Source organism: Diabrotica virgifera, chromosome 2 (assembly GCF_917563875.1).
Source record: "Diabrotica virgifera virgifera chromosome 2, PGI_DIABVI_V3a".
Classification (NCBI taxonomy): Eukaryota; Metazoa; Arthropoda; class Insecta; order Coleoptera; family Chrysomelidae; genus Diabrotica; species Diabrotica virgifera.
Genome location: NC_065444.1, coordinates 173,501,987 through 173,525,224, shown reverse-complemented (window position 1 = coordinate 173,525,224; position 23,238 = coordinate 173,501,987). Strand labels below are relative to the sequence as shown.

The window sequence follows — 23,238 nt, the reverse complement described above, 5'->3', positions numbered from 1 at the left end:
TTTAACTCAGAACAAGGTGAACAAGGCTACAAGGATACAAAAATAAAAAAAATAATAGTACTGATACTTGCATCAATCTAAATATTATTAAAACGTTTTTATGGTCTATTCCAGGAATATACGACTGTTTTGGATTATCGCGACAACGAATATTTTAGTGTGCAACATAGGAAGTACGAAATTATTTTCCTCTAATAATAATTACTCCAATAAACAACAATATAATTTGCAATCTTGGCTTGGTTGTTGTTACGGTCTCCGCAAATTTTGTAATCCATTTTAAAAATAGTTCTAGGCTACCTAGGTACTTGAAATTTTCCAGAATACCTTATAACTAGCTAACAATGCAATATTTAAATGCTATTATACAGGGTGATTGATTAGTGGGGTAAAGCTCCGTAGATCCGTTATAGTAATGGATAGCGATAAAAGTTAATAACAAAAATTGTAGCCATCTTTGAAATTCACATTACAAAATTAGTTAAAATGTTACAGGGTGTTCGTTCGATAACATAGTGACAGATCAAAGTTTTGTTTTTTAAATGGAACACCCAGTATTTTATTTTATATTCAAAATCTTCTTAACTTCTTCATTACAAAAATATAAAGGTTTATTATGTTATACAAGGTATTTACAACGTTATAACCAATTTTATATGAAAATCATAAGTTTAACTCCCTGTATAAATAAAAATAATCACAACGGCAATGGTTTATTATTGCCATATTTTTTTAATTATTGTCAAAATTTTCATAAATAATCGATATTGCTAATTTTCTTTATATTGAATACAGGGTGAGTCAAATCGCAAGTACATTATTTTCTCAGTAATTTTAAATGAAACACCCTGTATTTTATATCACTATCGAAAAGTACCATTACATTACTTTAATTTTTATATAACATTCCCTATGTCTAAATTGATTAGTTTTCGAGATATTTTCATTTGTCAGAGCAAATTATTAATTACGGGTCTAAATCTATCCAAATTTTAGGCAAGCCATGACTGAATTGTCTAAAACTGAGAATTTACGATTACTGATTATTGATTATCAATCTGTAATTAAAGTTGGTTACAATTTTTGTTATTAACTTTTATTGCTATCTATACGGAGTATTAAAGGATAACTATGTTGATCTGGTCGCAATGCAAGAAACACACACAGAAAACAAATTCCAACTAAATGTTCATTTATAATAATTAATTATTATTTATAATGTATTATTATCTTTATTTATATACAAAAACTGTGATATAGTCATACGCTAAATAAATAAAATAAATTGTTATCTATTACTATAACGGATCTACGGAGCTTTACCCCACTAATCAATCACCCTGTATGGATAAATCAATTTTTTTTTATTTCAAACTATTTTAGAAATGTGACTAATGCAATGATATTTTAAAGTACGTTAATAAATCGATATCTACAAATTGATGGTGGGTCAGCGGCATTAGACTGCAGATCGAGAGTTCCCTAGTTCGAACACGGCTGTTGCGTATCTTTTTTTAATTATTTTAATAAATAATTAAAAGGTGATATGTATACTTAAAATTCATATTTTATAAGTTAATTATTATATATACCATTTTGAACAACCGTTATGTTATAAAAAGTACTTTTTCTTTTTTATACTAGTGTAATTTGTGGAATTATAATTTTAACAGTTAATACACCTATAGTCCTGTCACCAGGGGGGGTACAACGGCCTCGTTAATTCAGATGGACTTACTCAAGTTTTTTTTATGTATTTTGACCCGTAGAACACGAATTTTTTGGGTAACAGTTGATCCGGATGTCGATAAGATTGTTATAGACCAAGAACTTGAGGAATCAAATAACAGCGATTTTTGGCAAAACAAAACACTATTTTGTATTTTTTGGGCCATTTTAAGTAAAAAATATTTCTACAAGTTTTTTCGTAGGATGCACAGTTTTCGAGATAAACGCGGTTGAACTTTAAAAAAATCGAAAAATTGCAATTTTTGAACCCGAATAACTTTTGATTAAAAAATAAAATAGCAAGTCTGCTTACCGCATTTAAAAGTTTAAGTCAAATTATATCGGTTTTGATTATTTCCATTGGTAAAAATTTATTTTTTTATTGTTTAACAAAGCTATAAACACGTAGGGTTTCCCGTGCTTTTACATGTGTTTTAACGCATGTAACGTAGAAATAGTCTTGATTGCACTAGTACCTATTCTACCTACTCGTTCGATTTTAAATGAGAAATCATAGAAACATCACTCACGCACTAGTTGTTTGTAGCTTTGTTTAACAATAACACAATAAATTTTTAGCAATGCAAATAATCAAAACCGACATAATTTGACTTGAACTTTCAAAGGCGCTAAGCAGAATTGCTATTTTATTTTTTAATCAAAAGTTATTCGGGTTTAAAAATTGCAGTTTTTCGATTTTTTGAAAGTTCAACCGCGTTTATCTCGAAAACTGTGCATCCTACTAAAAAACTTGTAGAAATATTTTTTGCTTAAAATGACCCAAAAAATACAAAATATTGTTTTGTTTTGCCAAAAATCGCTGTTATTTGATTCCTCAAGTTCTTGGTCTATAACAATCTTATCGACATCCGGATCAACTGTTACCCAAAAAATTCGTGTTCTACGGGTCAAAATACATAAAAAAACTTGGGTAAGTCCATCTGAATTAACGAGGCCGTTGTACCCCCCCTGGCGACAGGACTACTACTAAAAATTCATATTTTATTCTTTCGAAACATGTTGTGTCCTGTATATAACAAAACCGTGTTATTATAAAAAGAAGTTTTTTATTGTAGTGTAATTTTTGGAATTTTAAGCATTTTATATCGTCAAATTATTTTATATTCTCTCCTATAAATAATAAAAACATTTTATTATAAAAAAGTTCTTTTTTATAGAAGTGTAATTATTTTTTGTCTAATTGTTTGTATCGTGACTACTGATAATATAAAAAGCATCAAAACGAGAAAGCTGGAGTACTTCGCACATGTAATGAGAGGTTCCAAATATACGTTACTACAAAATATTATGAAAGGGAAAACAGCAGGCAAACGCAGTCCAGGACGAATAACGACTTCATGGTTGAAGAACTTGCGAGATTGGTATAGGGTTGATACAAGCATGCTATTTAGGATGGCAGTGAATAAAATTAAGATAGCTATGATGAAAACCAATGTTCTTAATATGGTCATTGACCATAAATAAGAAATAGCTTACAGTATCCTGTAATAATATCTAATACTATAATAAAACACTATTTGTCTATTTTAATTTTTTATTTTCTCTGGATTTTTGTTTTCTACTGTTTTTAGTGCACAATTTACAAAGAGATCCAGCAAGTAACTTTAATATATACAAAACAGTTAAACCAACTGTTACAACAACACATATTACATCTAATAATAAATATTCGATCCAAGATATGTCTGCGATAGGACTTCTTAAATGAGGGGTACCTTGATATCTAATAACATATTCTATCCACCACACAGCTCTATCAAGTGAACTCATCGGTTGATCTGTCCAGATTTGTCTTAAACGCTCCATATTTTTTCTATATCTGTAAAAAATTTTAAAAAATTAATTTTAGTTTTATCGGGTATAAAGTACTTTTGACTTTTCCGTTAATATTCAGGTGGTCCGTAGGCATTGTTACTTAGTTTTTATGCAAAAAATGTAGAATACAACAAAAGTGTACTGTTTATCTTGTGTTTGAGCATATTTACAAGTAGTTATAAAATAGGTAGAAAACCAGAAGGTTAGTCAAAGAATCATTCCTATCGAAATTTATATTGATATTTGTACATCGAGAACATAAATAAAAATTTAAAAATTGGGCAAATAAAATAAAATAAGACCAGGAAGAAAGAAAAAAATTATACAAAACCTAAAATGCATACCTAGTCCAAAATGACCCAGATGAGATACCAAAATGGAAGATTATATAACAATTACTTGTTTATAAATATATTATCAATAGTGTTGCCCAAAATCGGTCTTGGTCTTGCAGTCTTGGTCTTGTTCTTGCGTTTTCACAAGACCAAGACCAAGACCGACTAATTTTAGCAAGACCAAGACCATGACTTACCGTGCAAGACTTGAGCAAGAACAGAGTATGCGAGACTCTTGCGTCTTGCAGTTAGAACTGAGGGTCGCTTTAGGGAGTATGTAAGTTCGGCTTTATTCTTAGATACTCTATGAGAAACAAAACAATTGTAACAGAAATTTTGAAAATTGGACTTATGCGCATTACGAACAATACCATAAATATACATAGCGAATCAAAATATCCATTCAAAGAACACTTGACACATTTGACATTGTACCCAGAGGTCATTATTATAATGTAAAAACAAAATTTTTTAGTACATTTTTCTCAGCAGCCGACTTCTTTGCTCTGAAATTAATTGTCCTAGTTTTGATATCTTCATATCAAACTTTTGATCCTTGGTCTTCTAATCATATTCATATAACACAACATTCCTGCGTTGCGACGCCTACAGTATATCGAATATTGTTTCCAAATTTTTTAAAAATATGTCACCTTAGCACTTATATAAATTTACATGAACAATTTTTTTCATTATTAGTTTTCTAGGTATCTAAACACCAGAAATTTTATCAGTATATATTATTATAGTAAGACTATTATGTAATGTTTTTGCTAACTGTGTCCTGTGTTATGAGGTCACTCGCCTAAACAAAATTTGTATAGAAATAATGCCGGATATCGTGTAAACATAATACCGAAATAGTATTTTAACGATATACACTTCTCCAAGAAATTAACGCACCACCTTAAAAAAGGGGTAATTTTTAATGTCTCAAATTTCCTAAACCTGTTGTCCAATTTAAGTGATTTTTTTAATATTTCGTCTTATTCTTTATAAATATCGCATTAATAATAGATATTGTTGCTAGACAGGTCAATTATTGTCAGTGTATACCGGGTGTACCAATCAAACTGTGTTTTTTCTCACTCTGTGGAATATTCTAGCATTATACTAACTTATTATTCTAGCATGCAATAGCATACTGAAATTAAAGCCCAACTATAGCCTCACATTTTCTTAACATTATGTTTTTTATTCATTCACTTATATTGGATAATAAAAAAGTTAGGTACTTTTTTAACTAGCCATGTTTTTCATCAATACAGAATGTTTTTAAATAAGTATGGCAAACTTTAATGGGTAATTCTGCACGAAAAATTAATGACAGTTTGCTTCATAAACGTTTACTTTATAAATTCTTTGTTTACCAAATAGGGGGGGTTGAAATTTTTCTTACAAACTGACGATTTATTTATTGCTCTAAGACCGGTTGAGATATGCAAATGAAATGTTGTGGGTTTTAAGAGGTAGTTTTAACTTTAGTTAGTTAGAACATAGGCAGGGATCACTTAGATCGTGGGTTCAAACCCCACACGGTGTCAGTTGTTTAGATATTTATTAATTTGGCTAGTTAAATGAAGTAAAAGTCAGACTTACTCTCAATCATTATTATAACTTCCGACGACCGGTTTCGCTCTTTAAACTTTGTAGAGCATCTTTAGGTCAAAGGTAACAAGTTACAAAATGCTACAAATAAAAACCAGAATTAGCACATTGTCTGGTTGTAAAAGATGCTAAAGATCCATATGATCAAGCCAATGTTGAATAACATACATAAAAGTAGCGAAATAGCATACCAATGCACATGCAAGCATTCATGGGGGTAGTGGTACAAAACTTCCCTCAAACGCGACAACATGCGCAGAAGTATGCTATACATAATCATGCAATCATAACGTGTCGTACTTACATTCGGATACAAGGTGCCATCAACTCAGTTTTCATTATCATGATGTTTCTTTTAAAGTTATGTTAACGGGATATGGTGGAATAGACGGGCGTTCTATTCCACCATATCCCGTTAACCTAACTTCGCTACTTTTATGTATGTTATTCAACATTGGCTTGATCATATGGATCTTTAGCATCTTTTACAACCAGACAATGTGCTAATTCTGGTTTTTATTTGTAGCATTTTGTAACTTGTTACCTTTGACCTGAAGATGCTCTACAAAGTTTAAAGAGCGAAACCGGTCGTCGGAAGTTTTAATAAAGATTGAGAGTAAGTCTGACTTTTACTTCATTTAAAATGAACTCTCACATGCAACCCATTCAAAATTTGGCTAGTCTTACTATGGCTATGATATTCAAGCTTAAAATGTACCTCTCTGTTACGTTGTTCTAAGATATGCAATGGGCTAATGGGCAACTGCGAGACTTGCAAGACTCTTGCTGCAAGACCAAGACCAAGACCAGATGTACTAGCGCAAGACCAAGACCAAGACTGTCTAAGTCTCGTCTTGGTCTTGCATTTGGGCAACACTAATTATCAATAATATTTCAGCGCTTTCGTTTGTGTCTAGTTTGAATAATTTACCAATGTTTTTGGTTATAGAAGAGAAATATGCTTTATTATCATTGAAAATTGTACAATTTTATAGACAAAGCTTACAAAGAGTCACAAAAACAAAATAATATCAAACAAAATTTACTAAAATTGCATAAATCGTCAATATAAATAAAAAATAATGAAATAAACAAAAACAATCTATTGAAAATTTTAAATAAATGGCGAATTGCATAATCTACATTAGTAACTAGTAAGTTTAGTTATAGTTAAGCTGCTGCATATGACACCCAAAAATAAACAACAAATGCATCTTGTACACAAGGGTACCGTAATTTCTTAGTTATTGATTAAGAAACTTTTCTACTGAATGATAATATGGTATTTCAAATAGATAGGCTTTTGTTATTTTACGAAACTTGGGAAAAGTCGTTGCAGATTTAAGCTGTAGAGGTTGTATAGTTTTTTTCAATCGGATCGGTAAATAAATATCAAAGGTTAAATTTCTGGTGGAATAGTCATAATTAGGTCTTGCTGGAAAGACATATAGATATTTACGAATTAAGCAAACCGTCTCTAAATATGTAAAGAAGAAAGTGTTCCCGTGGTTCCCGTGGGGAAATCCCGTGGTACCCGTTCTAAGGCCGAACAGATATATCTTATTGCTATTTTTTGTCATTTGAAAATAACATCAGATAGGGCAGCTGTATCAGAACCAAAAAAAGGAAGACCACATCGCATCGAAGATGCGACTCGAACAAATAAAAATATGTTTTTTTTTTTTTTGGAAGATGCTAACTTGATTTCCTTCGAAGCCAATCTTGTTGCATAGCAAGCTGAGGAGAGTTTCTTACTTAACAAATCGATATGAAAGGATCATTTAAGGTTGCTGTCTAATAAAATAGCAAGAAATTGCCATATTTGAGTTAAGTGATACTGGTATCATCAGCAAAAAGAAAAAAAAAATTATCGATTTTTAAACTAGTGATGTCATTAATAAAAATATGGAAAAGTAGAGGACCCAATACTGAACCTTGAGGTACCCCCTAAGCAATGTTTTTGAGACTAGAGTCTGTATCATTTGCTCTAACCAGTTGTTTCCTATTATCGAAGTAAGATTGAAACCAATTCAAAGAAATACCCCGAATAAGTGTAGTATTTTTATCAAAATGTCGTGTCAAAATTTACACAATCAAAAGCTTTGGCATAGGCCCAAAAAACAGTTGCAGTACGAAGATTATTGTTCAGTGCTTGATAAACCTCATGCAATACCAAAAACATGGCATCAGTGGTGCATCTATTATTTAAAAATACTGAAACTAAATCGGTGAAAAGATTATTGTTCAGTGCTTGATAAACCTCATGCAATACCAAAAACATGGCATCAGTGGTGCATTTATTATTTAAAAATACTGAAACTAAATCGGTGAATATCCATTTTTCATCGATTTGTACTGCCTCAAAGAATAGACACATGTATATCCAGGGGTATCCAAATAGACTTTTACGGTATTTATCTTCATTAGAGTTTCATCTGAGACAAAAACTGGAACTTTTGCTAACTCCAGAACTATTATTGAGCGATCTAAACTGCGAATCTTGTAACAACTTTGAGACAAACTTTTTTTAAATAATTATTTACGGAAATGCAGAAACCAGTACCAAAAAGATTACTTTGGAGGTAAGACAAAAGACAAGTGTATTTTCAGAATATTTAAAAAAACAATTTTAAACCCTACGATTACGTACAACTAGAGAAAGATAACGAAATACAAATATTTCTCAAAATATCTCACCAGATGGATTTGCCGATTCGAAAATCTACTTGTAAAAAATCTGTCGTGTGATAATAAACAAAATCAATCCTAGAAATGCCCCTAGATACCACAGATAAAATTACTGGAAAAATATTACAGGACATTTCTGAAAATACAACAAAGACAAAGAAAATAACACAAGTATCAATGCAATTCTAATGCAAAATCGTTTAGCTAATAAACGGAAAATTGGGAAAATTCTCATGATATTAAAACCTGGAAAATGTGTCAATAAGTCAGTTAACATTCTACAGGCCTATAAATCTTCTACTAATCACTTCCTAAATATTTGAAAAACTTCTCATTAAACGGTTAAAGCCGATCATCAAAGAACGAGACTTAATTCCACAATATCAATTTGGTTTCCACAGCAGACATGGACCCATAGAACAAATTCATCGTTTGCGAAAATGGATAAAATATAATTATCTGCAGAACAAGAGGTATTATGGTGCAGCCTTTTTGGAAATTAGTCAAGGTTTTGACATGGTGTTAATCTCTTAAAGACAATAAAAATTTTTGCAAATTAATCTAAATAATCTAAAATATTCAAAAATGGCTTAAAACATGAAAAACCAAAGCAAATGAAGCAAAATCATGCCATGTGACTAAGGGCAGTCGGCATTATGACAGAGTTCACAAAATATCTAGGTATATATTTGGATAGAGGTCTAGAAAACAAAATTGGAGGAAAGCGAAATGTGGGAAGATGGAAAATATCCTGGCTTAAGTATTTGAGAAAATGGATTGGATACAGCACATAGTGTACAACTATTTCAAGTGGCAGTCAACATCGTCCTCATAGCCATAATAATTTCCAACCTTCTGTAGAAGATGGAACTTGAAATAGAGTAATTCGTTATAGTTGAAAAGGTATTGTAGGTAGTCTTGATTTTCTTCTATCAAGATAGCATTATCTGCATAGTAAAGTATTCTTAGGCAACAGTTGTTCCATCTTAAATCCTTCAATAACTTAGTTTAGATTTTTAATTATTTAGACCAATATGATGTTAAAAAGGAAGGGGCTTATGTATATCTCTTTGCCTACTGTCGGATGAGATTTTTCTTTAATAGACCCCATTGTGTCCTCCCTATATTGTTTTGTTGTTAATATTATGTTATATTACTAGGTTTCTATGTTACTTGTTGACACCATTTTGATTTAATCTGTTAACGGGTTTTCGTCTTACTCTTCTTATTATTAATGTATACCCATCTTCTATTCCTTCAGTTATGCACTTTTTACTACCTGCCGATAATCGATCTAATATTTTTATTTGTAATATATTTACAGTCTGTCAGATAACAAATGCCAGGCGAACAAATCGCACTCACTCCATTGTGAACGATCGAGTAGTCAGTGATTCAAACCTTGGCCAGAAAACACAAAATTAAACGTAATAGTTTAAAATTCTAAACTGATCTGCTACTTAGATTAGAGAACGCTGGTGTATCTGATCGATCTATGGATGAGCAGTATGGCAAGAGATGTGGGCTTGCGTCTCGGTGTTACTTCTCCATAGATCCTTACCGGAATAGCGAGTACGCTTAAAAACTATCATCTAGATTTGAAATATATACGATATTAGTACTATTATTTTTTGTTGCTTTCTATTTTTTATCGTTTGATGAAATTCATTATTAGACAAACCGAAAACGTGGGGTTCGTTGGAAAAAATATTCCCATGAGATTTTTTTGCATAATCACATTTGTAATACACCCCAGAATAAGGTTCAAGAAGTCGCCCACGAGAAAAGTGGTCCAATTTTTTTTAACAATTTTTTTAATCAAATTACAAAAATTATTATTTTTGGTCTAGACAAATTTTTTTTTTAATTTCTTAGACCATTCTAAACAAAAAAGGCCTCTTGTATTTTTTCTCTAAAGTTGATGGTTTTCGAGTTATAAGCAATTTAAAATTTGGAAAACGCAAAAATGGCCATGTTTAAGACTTAATAACTCGTTTAAAAATTATTATTATGAAAGTCAGAAGGCGACTAAATCAAAGTTTAAAGCCCCCCCTATACGATCCTCAAGAAATGTATGTCATTAATTTGTTACTAAGCTGTTATTTTTAATTATTAACAATAAGCCGTAAGAGCGTATTGACACGGCTTTAAATGTGACTGCGAGTAAGCTTCCCCATTGGACTGCCGGAATGGTATCTCTCTCGCACTCACCATAGACGGCCGCCTAATACGTGCTGGCGCTCATTATTATTACTTAAAAATAACAGCTTAGTAATAAAATTATGACAAAAATTTCTTCAGGATCGTCTAGGGGGGCTTTAAACTTTGATTTAGTCACTTTCTGACTTTCATAATAATAACTTTTAACCAATTTATTAAGCCTTGAAAATCGCCATTTTTCGTTTTTTTCAATTTTAAATTGTTCATAACACGAAAACGATCAACTTTAGAGAAAAATTACAAGAGACCTTTTTTGTCCAGACTGGTCCAAAAAACCTAACAAAAATTTGTACGGGCCATACATATTGATTTTTGCAATTTGATAAAAAATAAATTGGAAAAAAATTGGACCACTTTTCACATGGGCGACATCTTGAACCTTATTCTGGGATGTCTCACGAATGTGATTATGCAAAAAAATCTCATGGGAATATTTTTTCTAACGAACCCGAAGTTTTCGCCTTGTCTGTATTAGTTTATTAAGTTTATTACGTGTTTTCAGTTTTTTGTATTTGTTTTATACTACATCACAATATAAAAGAAAATTTGTAATTATTGTTTTGTTACATATTATTTTTTATTAATTAAGCTATAGGTAATACTCAGGGATCCCAGGCCTATTTCACCATTTATTACTAACAAGCTAATTTTTCATGAGTAGCTTCATTTTGACGAGAGAGATTTTAAATTTACACTACTATTGACCCTCCCTAAAAATTGGAAAAATAAAATTTGGGGCAGCTCGGCATGCAAGGTTAGGCCTGATCGTCTATCCCGACTGAACTATTCCTGATATCTTTGTTATCTACCTCACGGAAATTGTTGTAAGGAAAAAAGTTAGGCGTCTCGGCAAAATGAAGCTACTCACGAAAAAATTTGCTTGTTAGTAGTAAATGGTGAAAATAAGTATATAGACTATAAGTATATTCATAAGAGCCTTAGTCCTTATGGGGCAGTAAATGAGGGTATTTGGCTCCGAATTCTATCCTACTACATCGATTTACTTGATATTTTCACAGTAAGTAGGGAATAGCTGAAGAAAGAAAGTCTACCCTATGCCGATGTGCGCTTTTATCTTGGGGGTGGTTTCCACCCCTTCTCGGGGGTGAAAAATGTTTTGGTTAAAATAGCCACGGAAGAGGCTAGAGAACCTAATTTTAAGCATAAACTGTTCTGTAATTATTTTTTGAAAACTCAATACTTTTGAGTTATTCGTGGTTGAAAATTGGCCATTTTCATTGAAAAATGACACCTTTTCGGACGGATTTTTGCGAATACCTTAAAAACTATGCATCTAACAAAAAAAACTATATAAAATATTTCTGTAAGTTATAAAAAAACAAAGAGATTCGTTCCTTCATCTATCTTGTAGTTAAAATACAAATAGGGATATGGTAGGTAAGAAGAGTTTGTTTTTTTGTTGCATGCTCAAATTGGTGTATTCAACTTGAAATAACAGAGAAACTGTCGATTTTAGGTGTATAATGATACTAATAACTTTTGTAGTGCTGGAAAAGACCTTTAAAACGAGCAATAATAAATGTCAATTACATTCAAACTAAGCGAGATATTCTACAAAAAAGTTGATGACTAATGTATTTTAAGAATAAATGAAAAGTATATTTAACCCCTCATCCATCAGAATTTAAATACATCGTTTTCCTTCTACAATACTTTTTATTATAGTGTTATTTCTATGTTCAAAATGTTGGACTGGATAAAAATTAATGGTTTTTGAAAAAAATAAAATCAAATTATAGAGCGCATTTTTAAATTTTCTTAAAAATCTTCCTTTTCCTCCATGTAACTCGAAAAATATAAGAGACACGAAAAAAGATACCACACAAAAATGTAGGGCTTTTTCAGATACAAATTTTCTTTTTATTTTTCATTACTGTATCATTTTCAAATTACATGGAGAAAAAGGAAGCTTTTTAAGAAAATTTAAAAATGCTCTCTATAATTTGATCTTTTTTTTTTTCAAAAACCATTCATTTTAAACCCGTCCAAACTTTTTGAACAGAAATAACAATATAATAAAAGGTATTGAGGAAGGAAAACGATGCATTTGCATTTTGGTGGATGGGGGTTAAAATTACTTCTCATTTTTTCTTAAAATACATTGGTTATCAATTTTGTTTGCAGCATATCTCGCTTAGTTTTAATTAATGGACCTTTAATATTCATTAAAGGTCTTACAGGTCACTACAAAAGAAATTAGTAGCATTATACACCTAAAATCGACCGTTTCTCCGTTATTTCAAGATGAATACACCAATTTGAGAATGTACCAAAGAACTAACTATTTACACTTTGATATTAAAACTGTCAAAGTGACACTGGGGAAAAATTTAATAATTTTAGAGCTCTTGTGCAATTACTACTGATTATTTTTTAATGATTTTAACTTCCAATCGTATAGTAAAATATTTGATCACGTGTTTAATTCTGTCCAATTAGATTAAAATTATACTGAGAATTATCTACTGTAGAAAATTACCGATCGATTTTTTTTAAGTAGATTGTTTCTGTTTAATCGCAACCAGTTTCCTAGTTTTGATAACTATCACATTTAAGAAAATATCCATAATATACGTATTAAAAAATAATCTTACGAATATCACACGACAGTAAAAATAAATATCAAAATAATGCTTCATTTCTACTCAAATTTGTTGTCATTGGGCAAAAGCCACTCGAGCCCTGCGGGCTCTCGTGTCTATTGCCAGACAACAAATTTTCGAAAAACTGTCGCATTATTTTCAATTTATTCTCACTCTCTTGTGATATTATACCCGATAATTTTTAATAATATCCCTTCGTCAAGCATTACGTCAGATGCCCTTCGTTACTACGCAAAAGTGAACATTCAGTGACATTAATGACAATTATTATTGTTTTACAACTTGTCACAGAGATAACCAAGAAACAGGTTTAGCAAATATTCAGGTGACGATATCAGTAAAATATTAGTTAAAATTATTAAAAAAGACAGTTTCATTCATGAAATAATCTCAGCGAATTACACTCGATCTCTAAAATTATTATCGACGTATTGCCCTCGTTACACCTTGACATAATTTCACTCCCCTTCGAGTCGTGAAATTTAAACTGTCAAAGTGTCACTCGGGAAACAAATCGATAATTTTAGAGTTCTCGTGCAATTACTACTGAAAATCTTAATTAAATTTACACACTCTAAATTGGTATAATATACTAAATTAAAACACTTACTTGGAATTTTCAGCGATTTCAATTATAGCCTTCTTAAGTTCTTCTTTTGTGAACGTAACATAATTAAGATTTACTGCCACTCCAAGTTCTGCCAAACGCTGTGCATTCATCTCTTGATCAGCAATGAATGGCAATGCTACAATAGGAACAGCCCTAGAGATAGATTCTTCCAGCGATTGTAAACCGCATTGTGATACAAATGCTTTAATATTTGGATGTGCTAAAAAATGCAATTCAGAAATATTTAAAACTAGAAATAATTATAAAAAATAAATTAAATATTTTATAACTACATTAGCACAGAGGCACTTGCAGTTAGAGCTTCGAAAATATTTAAAGCTCTCGTCAGCAAAAGATAACCAGCAAGGATTATTGTAATGTAATTTATATGGAATATTTATATGTATTTATCTTAACCTATTTAGCGCCAAAGGTGCGAAAACGCACCATTTTGGAAATTGTACCATTGTAGAATTATTTTTGGCAATTCGTTAAATTTTTTTAAATTATTGTATTTTTTAAGCAACCAGAAGATATAACTAAATTTAACTTGTGTAACTAAATTTAATTTTGTTTAATTTCCAAACTCATGCTTTCATCACAAAAATATTTTCTAAATGTCCGACATTTTCAATCATTCGACACAACTTTATTTTTACTGTAGTAATTTTATTGGCATAGCACTTTTGTGGTCAAATAAATTAAAACAATTTTTTTAACCTCTTTGTACACCAATTGTTATAAAAATACAAAAAAAATTCTGAGTCATCAAATCTCGTGTTTGAAAATAATGGTTCGATAACGAACCATTGGCGGAAGTCGACATATAATCCTGTCTGATCAGGAATAAGTTCAAAGTGATGCACAGGCAGTAATTTGTTGGGATATTTCTTATTATGTGTAAAAACACGTATCCACTATGCTTGCGCTCTGAACTCCTGCAACTGCTCCACATAGTGGACACGTTTGGCGCTCCCGTACTGTGCAATTGTACGCCTCACTCTGCCTCGGCGCTCCAATCGGTGGCGGTTTATATGTAAGGGAGCGCATACCGTATCGATTGGAGCAGTTGCAGGGAGCGCGGAGCGCAAGAAGTTCGTGAACATAGTGGATGGTTGGCGCTTTCGGACCATGCAACAGTGTGCGCTCCGCCTCAACGGTCCAATAGGTGGCGGTTTATATGTAGAGGAGCGCATGCATGTAGATGGGAGCAGTTGCAAGCAGGAAGGGGAGGGGGCTACATAAGGGAGGTTGTGTAGTGTTGTAGACAATATCTCGATTTGTCGAATTTATGCAACCGGCACAGTGCAAGATATAAGATTGGAAAGTGTAAGCTGGAAATATCTAAAATAATTTCTAAAAAAGATAGAGTGCCGTTCGACTTCGTTTTTGAGAAAGAAGCTGAAGAAGGTGTAGGCAATGTTCTAACCATACTATTTTTGTTTATCAAAAATTCCAAGTCCATTTACACTCTAAATGTTTTGAGACTTTTCACAAAAAATAAAAATTTGTATTTCAATTTTTATATCTCATTTCCGCCAAAGGTTCGAAAACGAACAATTTTGTTATTGTGACACCTGCCATTATCAAAGTGTAAAACAATTTTTTACGAATGTTTAAATTTATTTTACTCTAGTTAAACAAATATATTACATATTATTGCAGTATTTCTTTGTTTGGCGGTTAAGGGGTTAAAGAAGATTTCTTAGAGTTACAGTGTATTAGTTTCTGAGCTTAATGAAGATGGAATGGATTTTTTTGAATACATCGTTTGCCGTTACGGCAGATGTCTACTGTATACATACGGCATACTGCATACTGTATGTATACTACCTTATCGGCTAGACAATGCAGTCAGATTTTTCCAGATGTCCTATACTTACGAAATAGGGGAGTGCATATAGATTTTCACTTCGGAAAAAATCAAACAAGATAGAACTTTTTGTAATTTCATTAAGAAATATTTAAGAGGCTACAGTAGCGAGCAACAGGTAGCAGCAAACGCGTTCCAATATTGCGGCTCTAATTTTGAATATTTTGTCGAGATATTTGGCACACATATTCGTAATATAATAAAGAATGGCGGTACAGAGCCCAATTTTAGAAATATGTTAGTACGTGGAAATTACTCTATAACTAAATAAAATATTGAAAAAAGGAGCCTGTACCGCCATTAAGAAGAAAAAAATAATAAAATTTCTTCAAATAAACTTTTTTATCGCATGCCTAGATTTTGTGTAATCTTGGAACTACTAAAATTTTTTATTTCTAACAAGAAATCGAACATATTATAACTAAATAACTAATTAGGCAACATAGAGAAATTATCAGTGTCATTTTGACAAACCTGCGTCAGATTTTCTCTAATTTGTTCTGTCATCTTTATTGATATCAGTCCAGTGCAGTAGTGTGTTAATTTAAGAATTCGTTATAGTTGTTTCATAGGAAAATAGTGTTTATTGATAGTTATTTATTATATTTTTGTTGTTGTTGTATAAGTTGTTGGCCTGTTTGAAATAATAGATTGTTGTTAATTGTGTTTTAGTTCAGTTCTATGTAGGTAGGTAAAATTTTACGTAAAAACATTTCGAATTCTAATGCGACTATAAAGATTTAGGAGGATATTTTATTTTTAACATATTATCAATAGTTTACCGAAATGGGAAAAGTTAATCAAACGACAAATAAAGCGAATAATTCCAAGAAAAAGTCCATTAAAAGCCGTGCCAAAATTATGAGAACATCGAAATTGGAGCCACCACAAATTTTAACAATGTAAGTACCTATGAGAAGTAATCTACTGTTGTCATACATAAAAAAAGTGTGAAAAGTTGTTTCCCATGAAAATGAAATTCGTAATAAATCTATGTTTAGGTACAGAAATCCTGACTACAGTACAAATGCCAATTTTTTTTAGGTAGATATTCATAGTCCTGTCGCCAAGGGGGTACAACGGCCTCCTTTGTTCAGATGGTCTTACCCAAGATTTTTTTATGTATCTTGACCCGTAGAACACGAATTTGTTGGGTAACAGTTGATCCGGATGTCGATAAGATTGTTATAAACAAAGAACTTGAGGAATTACATAACAGCGATTTCTCGCAAAACAAAACATTTTTTTTGTATTTTTTGGGTCATTCTAAGCAAAAACTGTTCTGACAAGTTTTTTCTTAGGATGCATAGTTTTCGAGATAAACGCGGTTGAACATAAAATCGAAGAATTGCAATTTTTGAACCCGAAAAAATTTATTTTTGCTAAAGGTGATACAGTAGCGATCAACAGGTAGCAAAAACGCGTTCAAAGATTGCGGCTGTAATTTTGAATATTTTTTAGAGATATTTGGCACACGTATTCGTAATAAAATAAAGAATGGCGGTACAGGGCCCAATTTGAAAAATATATTAATATGTGGAAATTACTCTGTAATTAAATACAATATTAAAAAAACGAGCCTGTACCGCCATTAAGAAGAACAAAAAAATACAATTTCTTCAAATAAAGTTTTTTATCCGATGCCTAGATTTTGTGTAATTTTGGAACTACTAAAATTTTTTATTTCATTAGTAGTTCCAAAATGACACAAAATCTAGGCATCGGATAAAAAAATTGAAGAAAGTGTATTTTTATAAAAAGTGCAGGAGCTAACAATGCCGAGGAAGATCTATCAGGCTGCATCTCACTTCCCGCCTGTCCAGCACGGTAAAATTCCAACAAAGCTTAGTTCCGAATACTCAGATTACGAGTAGAACTAATCAAAATAATAAATAATCATTCCATGAAGTACGACTTAACCTGGTAGATTTCCCTCGGCCTTCTTAGCTCCGGCAATTCGTTGGCTTGCAAATTTTAGAAGCCACAAGCCACGATTGGTTTAACCAGAAGACTAGTTCTAAGTTTTATTTTATTTTTGATATTGTTAATATTAGAAGTAAAACTTTCGTTCGTCTTTAGCAGATACCGCCACGGCATTCATGCCATCATTTCGTTGTGAACCGATAACGGTAGCCCGAATTTTAGTAGTTGAAAGAGAATGAAATATGCACCTCTGATGGGACCCTAAGAAGGGTTAAAGGGTGTTCTAGAGTGCCTTTGGCGCTCTATGAACTAAATAAAATAAGACTGCTCTCGTTTCGCTTCACAATGAAATTATTATTTATTATTATTTTTTCGTACAAATACCTATGTTAACATAAAATTTTCACCCATTTGGGTTTATTTTTATTATTATTATATTTATTTACTAATAACAAAATTCTTTTCGGTTACTTCCATTTAGCGCGCCTATGAGTTAAATTGTCAATAATATTAATCTTACATAATGTCAAAGATTACCAATGTTGCCAAAGTTTATGATACTATCTCCCGAAGTTATATTTTATTGCTACCTGTTGATCGCTACTGTTTACTCTTAATAAACAACATATCAAGAAGTTCTACTCGAGAAGTGGGTGCTTCATTTGTTATTAAACAAATGAACTGCGAAATTCGATGTTTTTTTAAATAACTCCGAAAATATAAATTTAAGAATAAAACTGGCCTGACTATTGAAAAATTCAGAAAATTTTACAAAAAAAACCTAATATAAAAATTTTTCTAAAATTAAATCTGTAGCTTCTATAATTTTTTATTTATAACGCTAAAGTCACCCTTCTCACAAACATTGGCGCACTGTAAACTAGCGTTCGGCGAAGTGCACGGTTGAGTTATTTTAATGTAATTTTTTAACTAATGGATGAAATGAAATTTTACAAATTGGACACAAAAGAAGAATAATTAAGCTATCTTATGCATATGGTTATAATAAAAAGAAATAAAATATCTAGACATAAGTACGGTGTGGGCGGAAAGTGAGACTTACATGAATTTTGTTAAAAAATTATTTAAAAACGTGTAACTAATACAATTGTTCTTATAAAACTCTCAATTTTGCACAACTTACCTTTCAAATATCTTTATAAACGATGTTTTATTCAAAAAAAATTTCAAAAATTTAATTCAAATGATAGGACGTCTCAAAAAATGTAATTTTTGAAAACTTTGTAGATTTACGGAATTACTACCAATTTTAGACGGTATTACTCAAGTTTGAAAAAATGTATTACAAGTTTATAGGTGCTTTTTTAAAGCTAAGGACGTAGTCTTTAAAATACACTAGATGATTTTACTTTAGAAGTGAAATAAACTATTTATTTTTGAGAAAATTAAGAAAGATAACACAAATGTAATAAAAAACCGAAAATTACCAGCCAAAAAAATGTTTATACAAAGTGATCAAAACTTTTTTCTGTAAAACTTGCCTAAAATACATTTATTAAGAAGCTTCAACAATAATAAATGTTCAACAAAAAAATTTTTTTAGCTCTTATACAGTATGTGTGCGTAACTTGGGACCTAGTGATAACTTTTTTATTATGAGTTTTACGAAAAAAAGTTATTCTTTATAAAATACTCTACATCGTATATAATCTAAGATGCAGCCATCAAATATTAAATTTTTTTAAGTTTATACGAGGTATGTAAAAAAATATGAATTTCACTCATGAGTAAAGTACCTTTATATTGCACAATATCGAAAATTGTTATTAAAAAAAGTTGTTTGGAATTAAAAAATATGTTGCAGTGTTCAATTACATCCTTAACTATTTAAAAAAATTCATATTTTTTACATACTTCGTATAAAGTTGAAAAAGTTTGATATCTGATGGTTTTATCTTGAATTTTAGACAAGGTAGAGCATTTATGACACTTTTTTCGTAAAATTGATAATAAAATAGTTATCATAATTGTAATAAAATGATGAAGGGTATATTCGTAATTTGAGAAAAAAGTGATGTAATTGTATATTAAAACATAGTTTTTTATTTCAAACAACTTTTCATAATAGCATTTTTTGATATTCTGGAATATAAAGGTACTTTACTCTTTAAAGAAATTCATATTTTTGACATAACTCGTATAAAATTTGATATCTGATGGTTCAGTTTTAGATTTTTGACTATCCAGAGCCTTTTATGAAAAATAACTTTCCTTCGTAAAACTCATAATAAAAACGTTATCAATATGTTCCAAGTTACGCAGACATACTGTATAAGAGCTAAAAAAAAATTTTCCATGTGGTTCCTAGCTACGCAGACATACTGTATAAGAGCTTCTGTATAAGAATTTTCATATTGTAAATTCGTATTCGGATTCAGCATAATCAAAAACAAAATAGAAACATATTTGATCAAAGGAAAATGATAAATTCAACGATATTTTTAAAATTATTAATTTATACAAAAGAGTTGTTATTGTTTAAACCATTAATAAACAATTAGTGGCCAAATCTGCTAGTAGAACTTTTTACTTTAACGTGTATATAAACTAACAAAAAAAGGTTTTGAAAAATATAAGCTTGTTTCATTTTTTCCGAAACAATGAATATTTTCGTTCTAATTGCACTCCCCTAAAATCTTATATTCGGAAAGACGTAACTCCCGACCAAATCATGTAATCGCGAAAACAAATTATGTATCATTGTAAAACACCTGCTCTCAAACACTCATTGATTTTATTAGAAAGGGTAGTTATGTAGTGGATAGACGATAGAGCCAAATTGTAGAAATTTGAGTTTGCCAAATACCCTTGATTTAGACATAATATTTTCACAAGCAGTAGTTTTAAAACTAATGAGAATTTTCAGATAATATCCTCCATCAAATAAATATTCAAGAGTTATAAGTTATAATTATCAAATATTTGTCTTCTGGATCTGGTCAGTCTTTTTTTTCACAAACCCTGTATGAGACATAAATATCAATCTGCATGTAGCTTTCTTAGAAGCATTTTTTCTTTTTTGCTAAGAAATCTGAAGTACTCAACATACCAGAGTCAAAAATAATTATAAGACACAAGTTCTTTAGATGTTCCGTGGGGTCATTCATTGTCTACCATAATAAGTTTATGATTCTGACTTATCTCGTAGATACATACTTTTACCTCAAAGTTATGCTTCTACTTAAGTTGTTTTAGGCTTCAAAGAAACATTTCATTAATTAGCTTATCAACTGATATATTTCTACAGGGTGATTTTTTTGTGGGTCAATAGATCCGCTGTAGTAATATATAGCAATAAAAGTTGATAACAAAAATTGTAGCCAACTTTGAGCTTCACGTTTTAAAATTAATTATAATGTTACAGGGTGTTCGATAACATCGTGGCAGACCAAACTTATGTTTTTTTTTTAATGAAACAACCTATATTTTATCTTATATTCGAAATCTTCTTAACTTCCCCATTACAAAAATATAAAAGTTTGTTATGTTATACAGGGTATTTACAAAGTTATAACCAATTTTCTATGAAAATCATAACAAGTTCAGCTCCCTGTATAAATATGTAAAAATAAGCGAATCAGCAATGGTTTATTGGTGCCATATTTTTTTATTGATTATGAAAATTTTTAAGAATGGTTGATATTGCTAATTTTCTGTATATCGAATACAGGGTGAGTCAAAATGCAAGTACATTATTTTCTCAGTAATTTTAAATAAAACACCCTGTATTTTATGTCAATATCGAAAAGTGCCGTTACCGTACTTTAATTTTTGTATAATATTCCCTATGTCTAAATTTATTAGTTTTCGAGATATTTTAATTTTTCAGAGCAAATTGCTAATTAGGGGAGTAAATCTTTCTAAATTTTAAGTAAGCCATGACTGAATCTTTTAAAACTAATAATTTAAGATTACTGATTATCAATCCGGTAATCAATGTAACAATGTAGCAAATAAAGAAAGGAAATAATTTATTACTAATAAATTTTCCAGAAAAAAAAACAAACCAGAACATACAACATTTTTGAAACAATTAAAAACTACTTTTGTATGTAAATGAACCAAATAAAGAAAGAAAAATAATTTATTAGTTATAAATTTTACAAAAAAAAACACAAACACAAAATACAACATTTTCTGAAAACAATTAAAAACTAGTTTTGTATGTAAATGTAACAATGTAACGGATAAAGAACGAAAAATAATGTATCAGTAAAAAATTTTACAAAAAAAACACAAAATACAACATTTTTGAAAAAATTAAAACCTACTTTTAGTAAAATATTTTATATATTTAATTACATAAGGTGTTCAAAGTGAGTTGAGTGAATGAGTTACTTGCACTACGAAGCACTTGTAAATTAACACTTCGTAATACACTTTGTATTCTATTTTTCATCTCATTATTTGTTGTTGGAGACATTTTATAAACTTCATTCTTAACGTAACCCAAAAAAATCAGTCCAGTTTATTAAATTTTGGTGATATGGGTGGCCACGCTACTGGTCCATTGAAAAATGAAAATATCTCGAAAACTTTTAAATTTGGACATAGGGAATGTTGTATACAAACTAAACTACGATGATGTTACTTTTCAATAGTGATATAAAATATAGGGTGTTCCATTTAAAATTACTGAGAAAATAATGTACTTGCGTTTGGACTCACCCTGTATTCGATATAAAGAATATTAGCAATGTCAATCATTTTTAAAAGTTTTGACAATAAATAAAAAAATATGGAATCAATAAACCATTGCTGTTGTACTTATTTTTATTTATACAGGGAATTGAACTTGTTACGAATTTCATAGAAAATTGGCTATAACTTTCTAAATACCCTGTATAACATAACAGACCTTTATATTTTTGTAATGGGGAAGGTAAGAAGATTTCGAATATAAAATAAAATATAGGATGTTCTATTTAAAAAAACATAAGTTTGGTCTGCCACGATGTTATCGAACACCCTGAAAAGTTGGCTAAAATTTTTGTTATCAACTTTTATTGCTATCTATTACTGTAGCGGATCTATTGAGCTTTACCCCACTAATCAATCACCCTGATCACTAATAATATTGCTAAATCACAAAGACCTATTGCTAAAATTTAAAACATAAGATTCGATTGCTAAAAGAACTTCAAAGAAGACCTCATTCTTCTTCTGTCATCAAGAAACTTTTATATCAAATAAATCAGTCCCAACTCCAAAGCTAACATACTCCACATTTTTAAAAATGTTTTTATGTGTAATCTAAAATTATAATATGCAAAGATTTGTTGAAGCCTAATAATTTCTAACAAAATGCATCAAAAATATTAATATGCTGATTTATTTTCTTTCACGCCAGATATAATACAACTTACCAAGAACATCTTTTTGGGGTAACCATTTTCTAGTAATAACATTTTTTGGCTGATTTGGCAGAGTATCTGCCTCAAATTTCCATAACACTTTGTAGGGTAATTCAGAAAAGGCAGCTATCAAGGTATCTCTTACTCTTCCAGGAATATTAACGCTTTGAACGTTTGAGCCCAAACTGAAGTATATTACGCCCTCTTTGGATTCATCCAAGAATTTTTTTAGATCCTAAAATAAGATATTTATTATAAAAGCAAACAGTGCAGTCAACATAAGATTTGAGTGATAAAAATTATCTACATTTGTGTAAATATAATTAGTGCAGTTACTGAAGGTGTATATGAGCTATTATCTTCGATTTCGTTGAACCTCCATCGATTTTCATGAATCTTGTTGAGTGGTTAGAGGATA

At 30.5% G+C, this 23,238-nt stretch overlaps 1 protein-coding gene across 1 annotated transcript in view; it reads right to left on the bottom strand.

The window, feature by feature from the left end:
- Positions 1–3,265: 3,265 nt before the first annotated feature.
- The window catches only part of LOC126879718 (UDP-glucosyltransferase 2-like), a 50,901-nt gene continuing 30,928 nt past the window's right edge, over positions 3,266–23,238 (bottom strand). The window contains exons 3-5 of the mRNA XM_050642927.1: positions 22,833–23,055; positions 13,650–13,869; positions 3,266–3,568 (exon numbers count right to left, since the gene is read on the bottom strand). Coding sequence (XP_050498884.1) covers positions 3,271–3,568; positions 13,650–13,869; positions 22,833–23,055 — 741 coding nt within the window. The 3' untranslated portion in view covers positions 3,266–3,270. The remainder of the gene's footprint in view (positions 3,569–13,649; positions 13,870–22,832; positions 23,056–23,238) is intronic.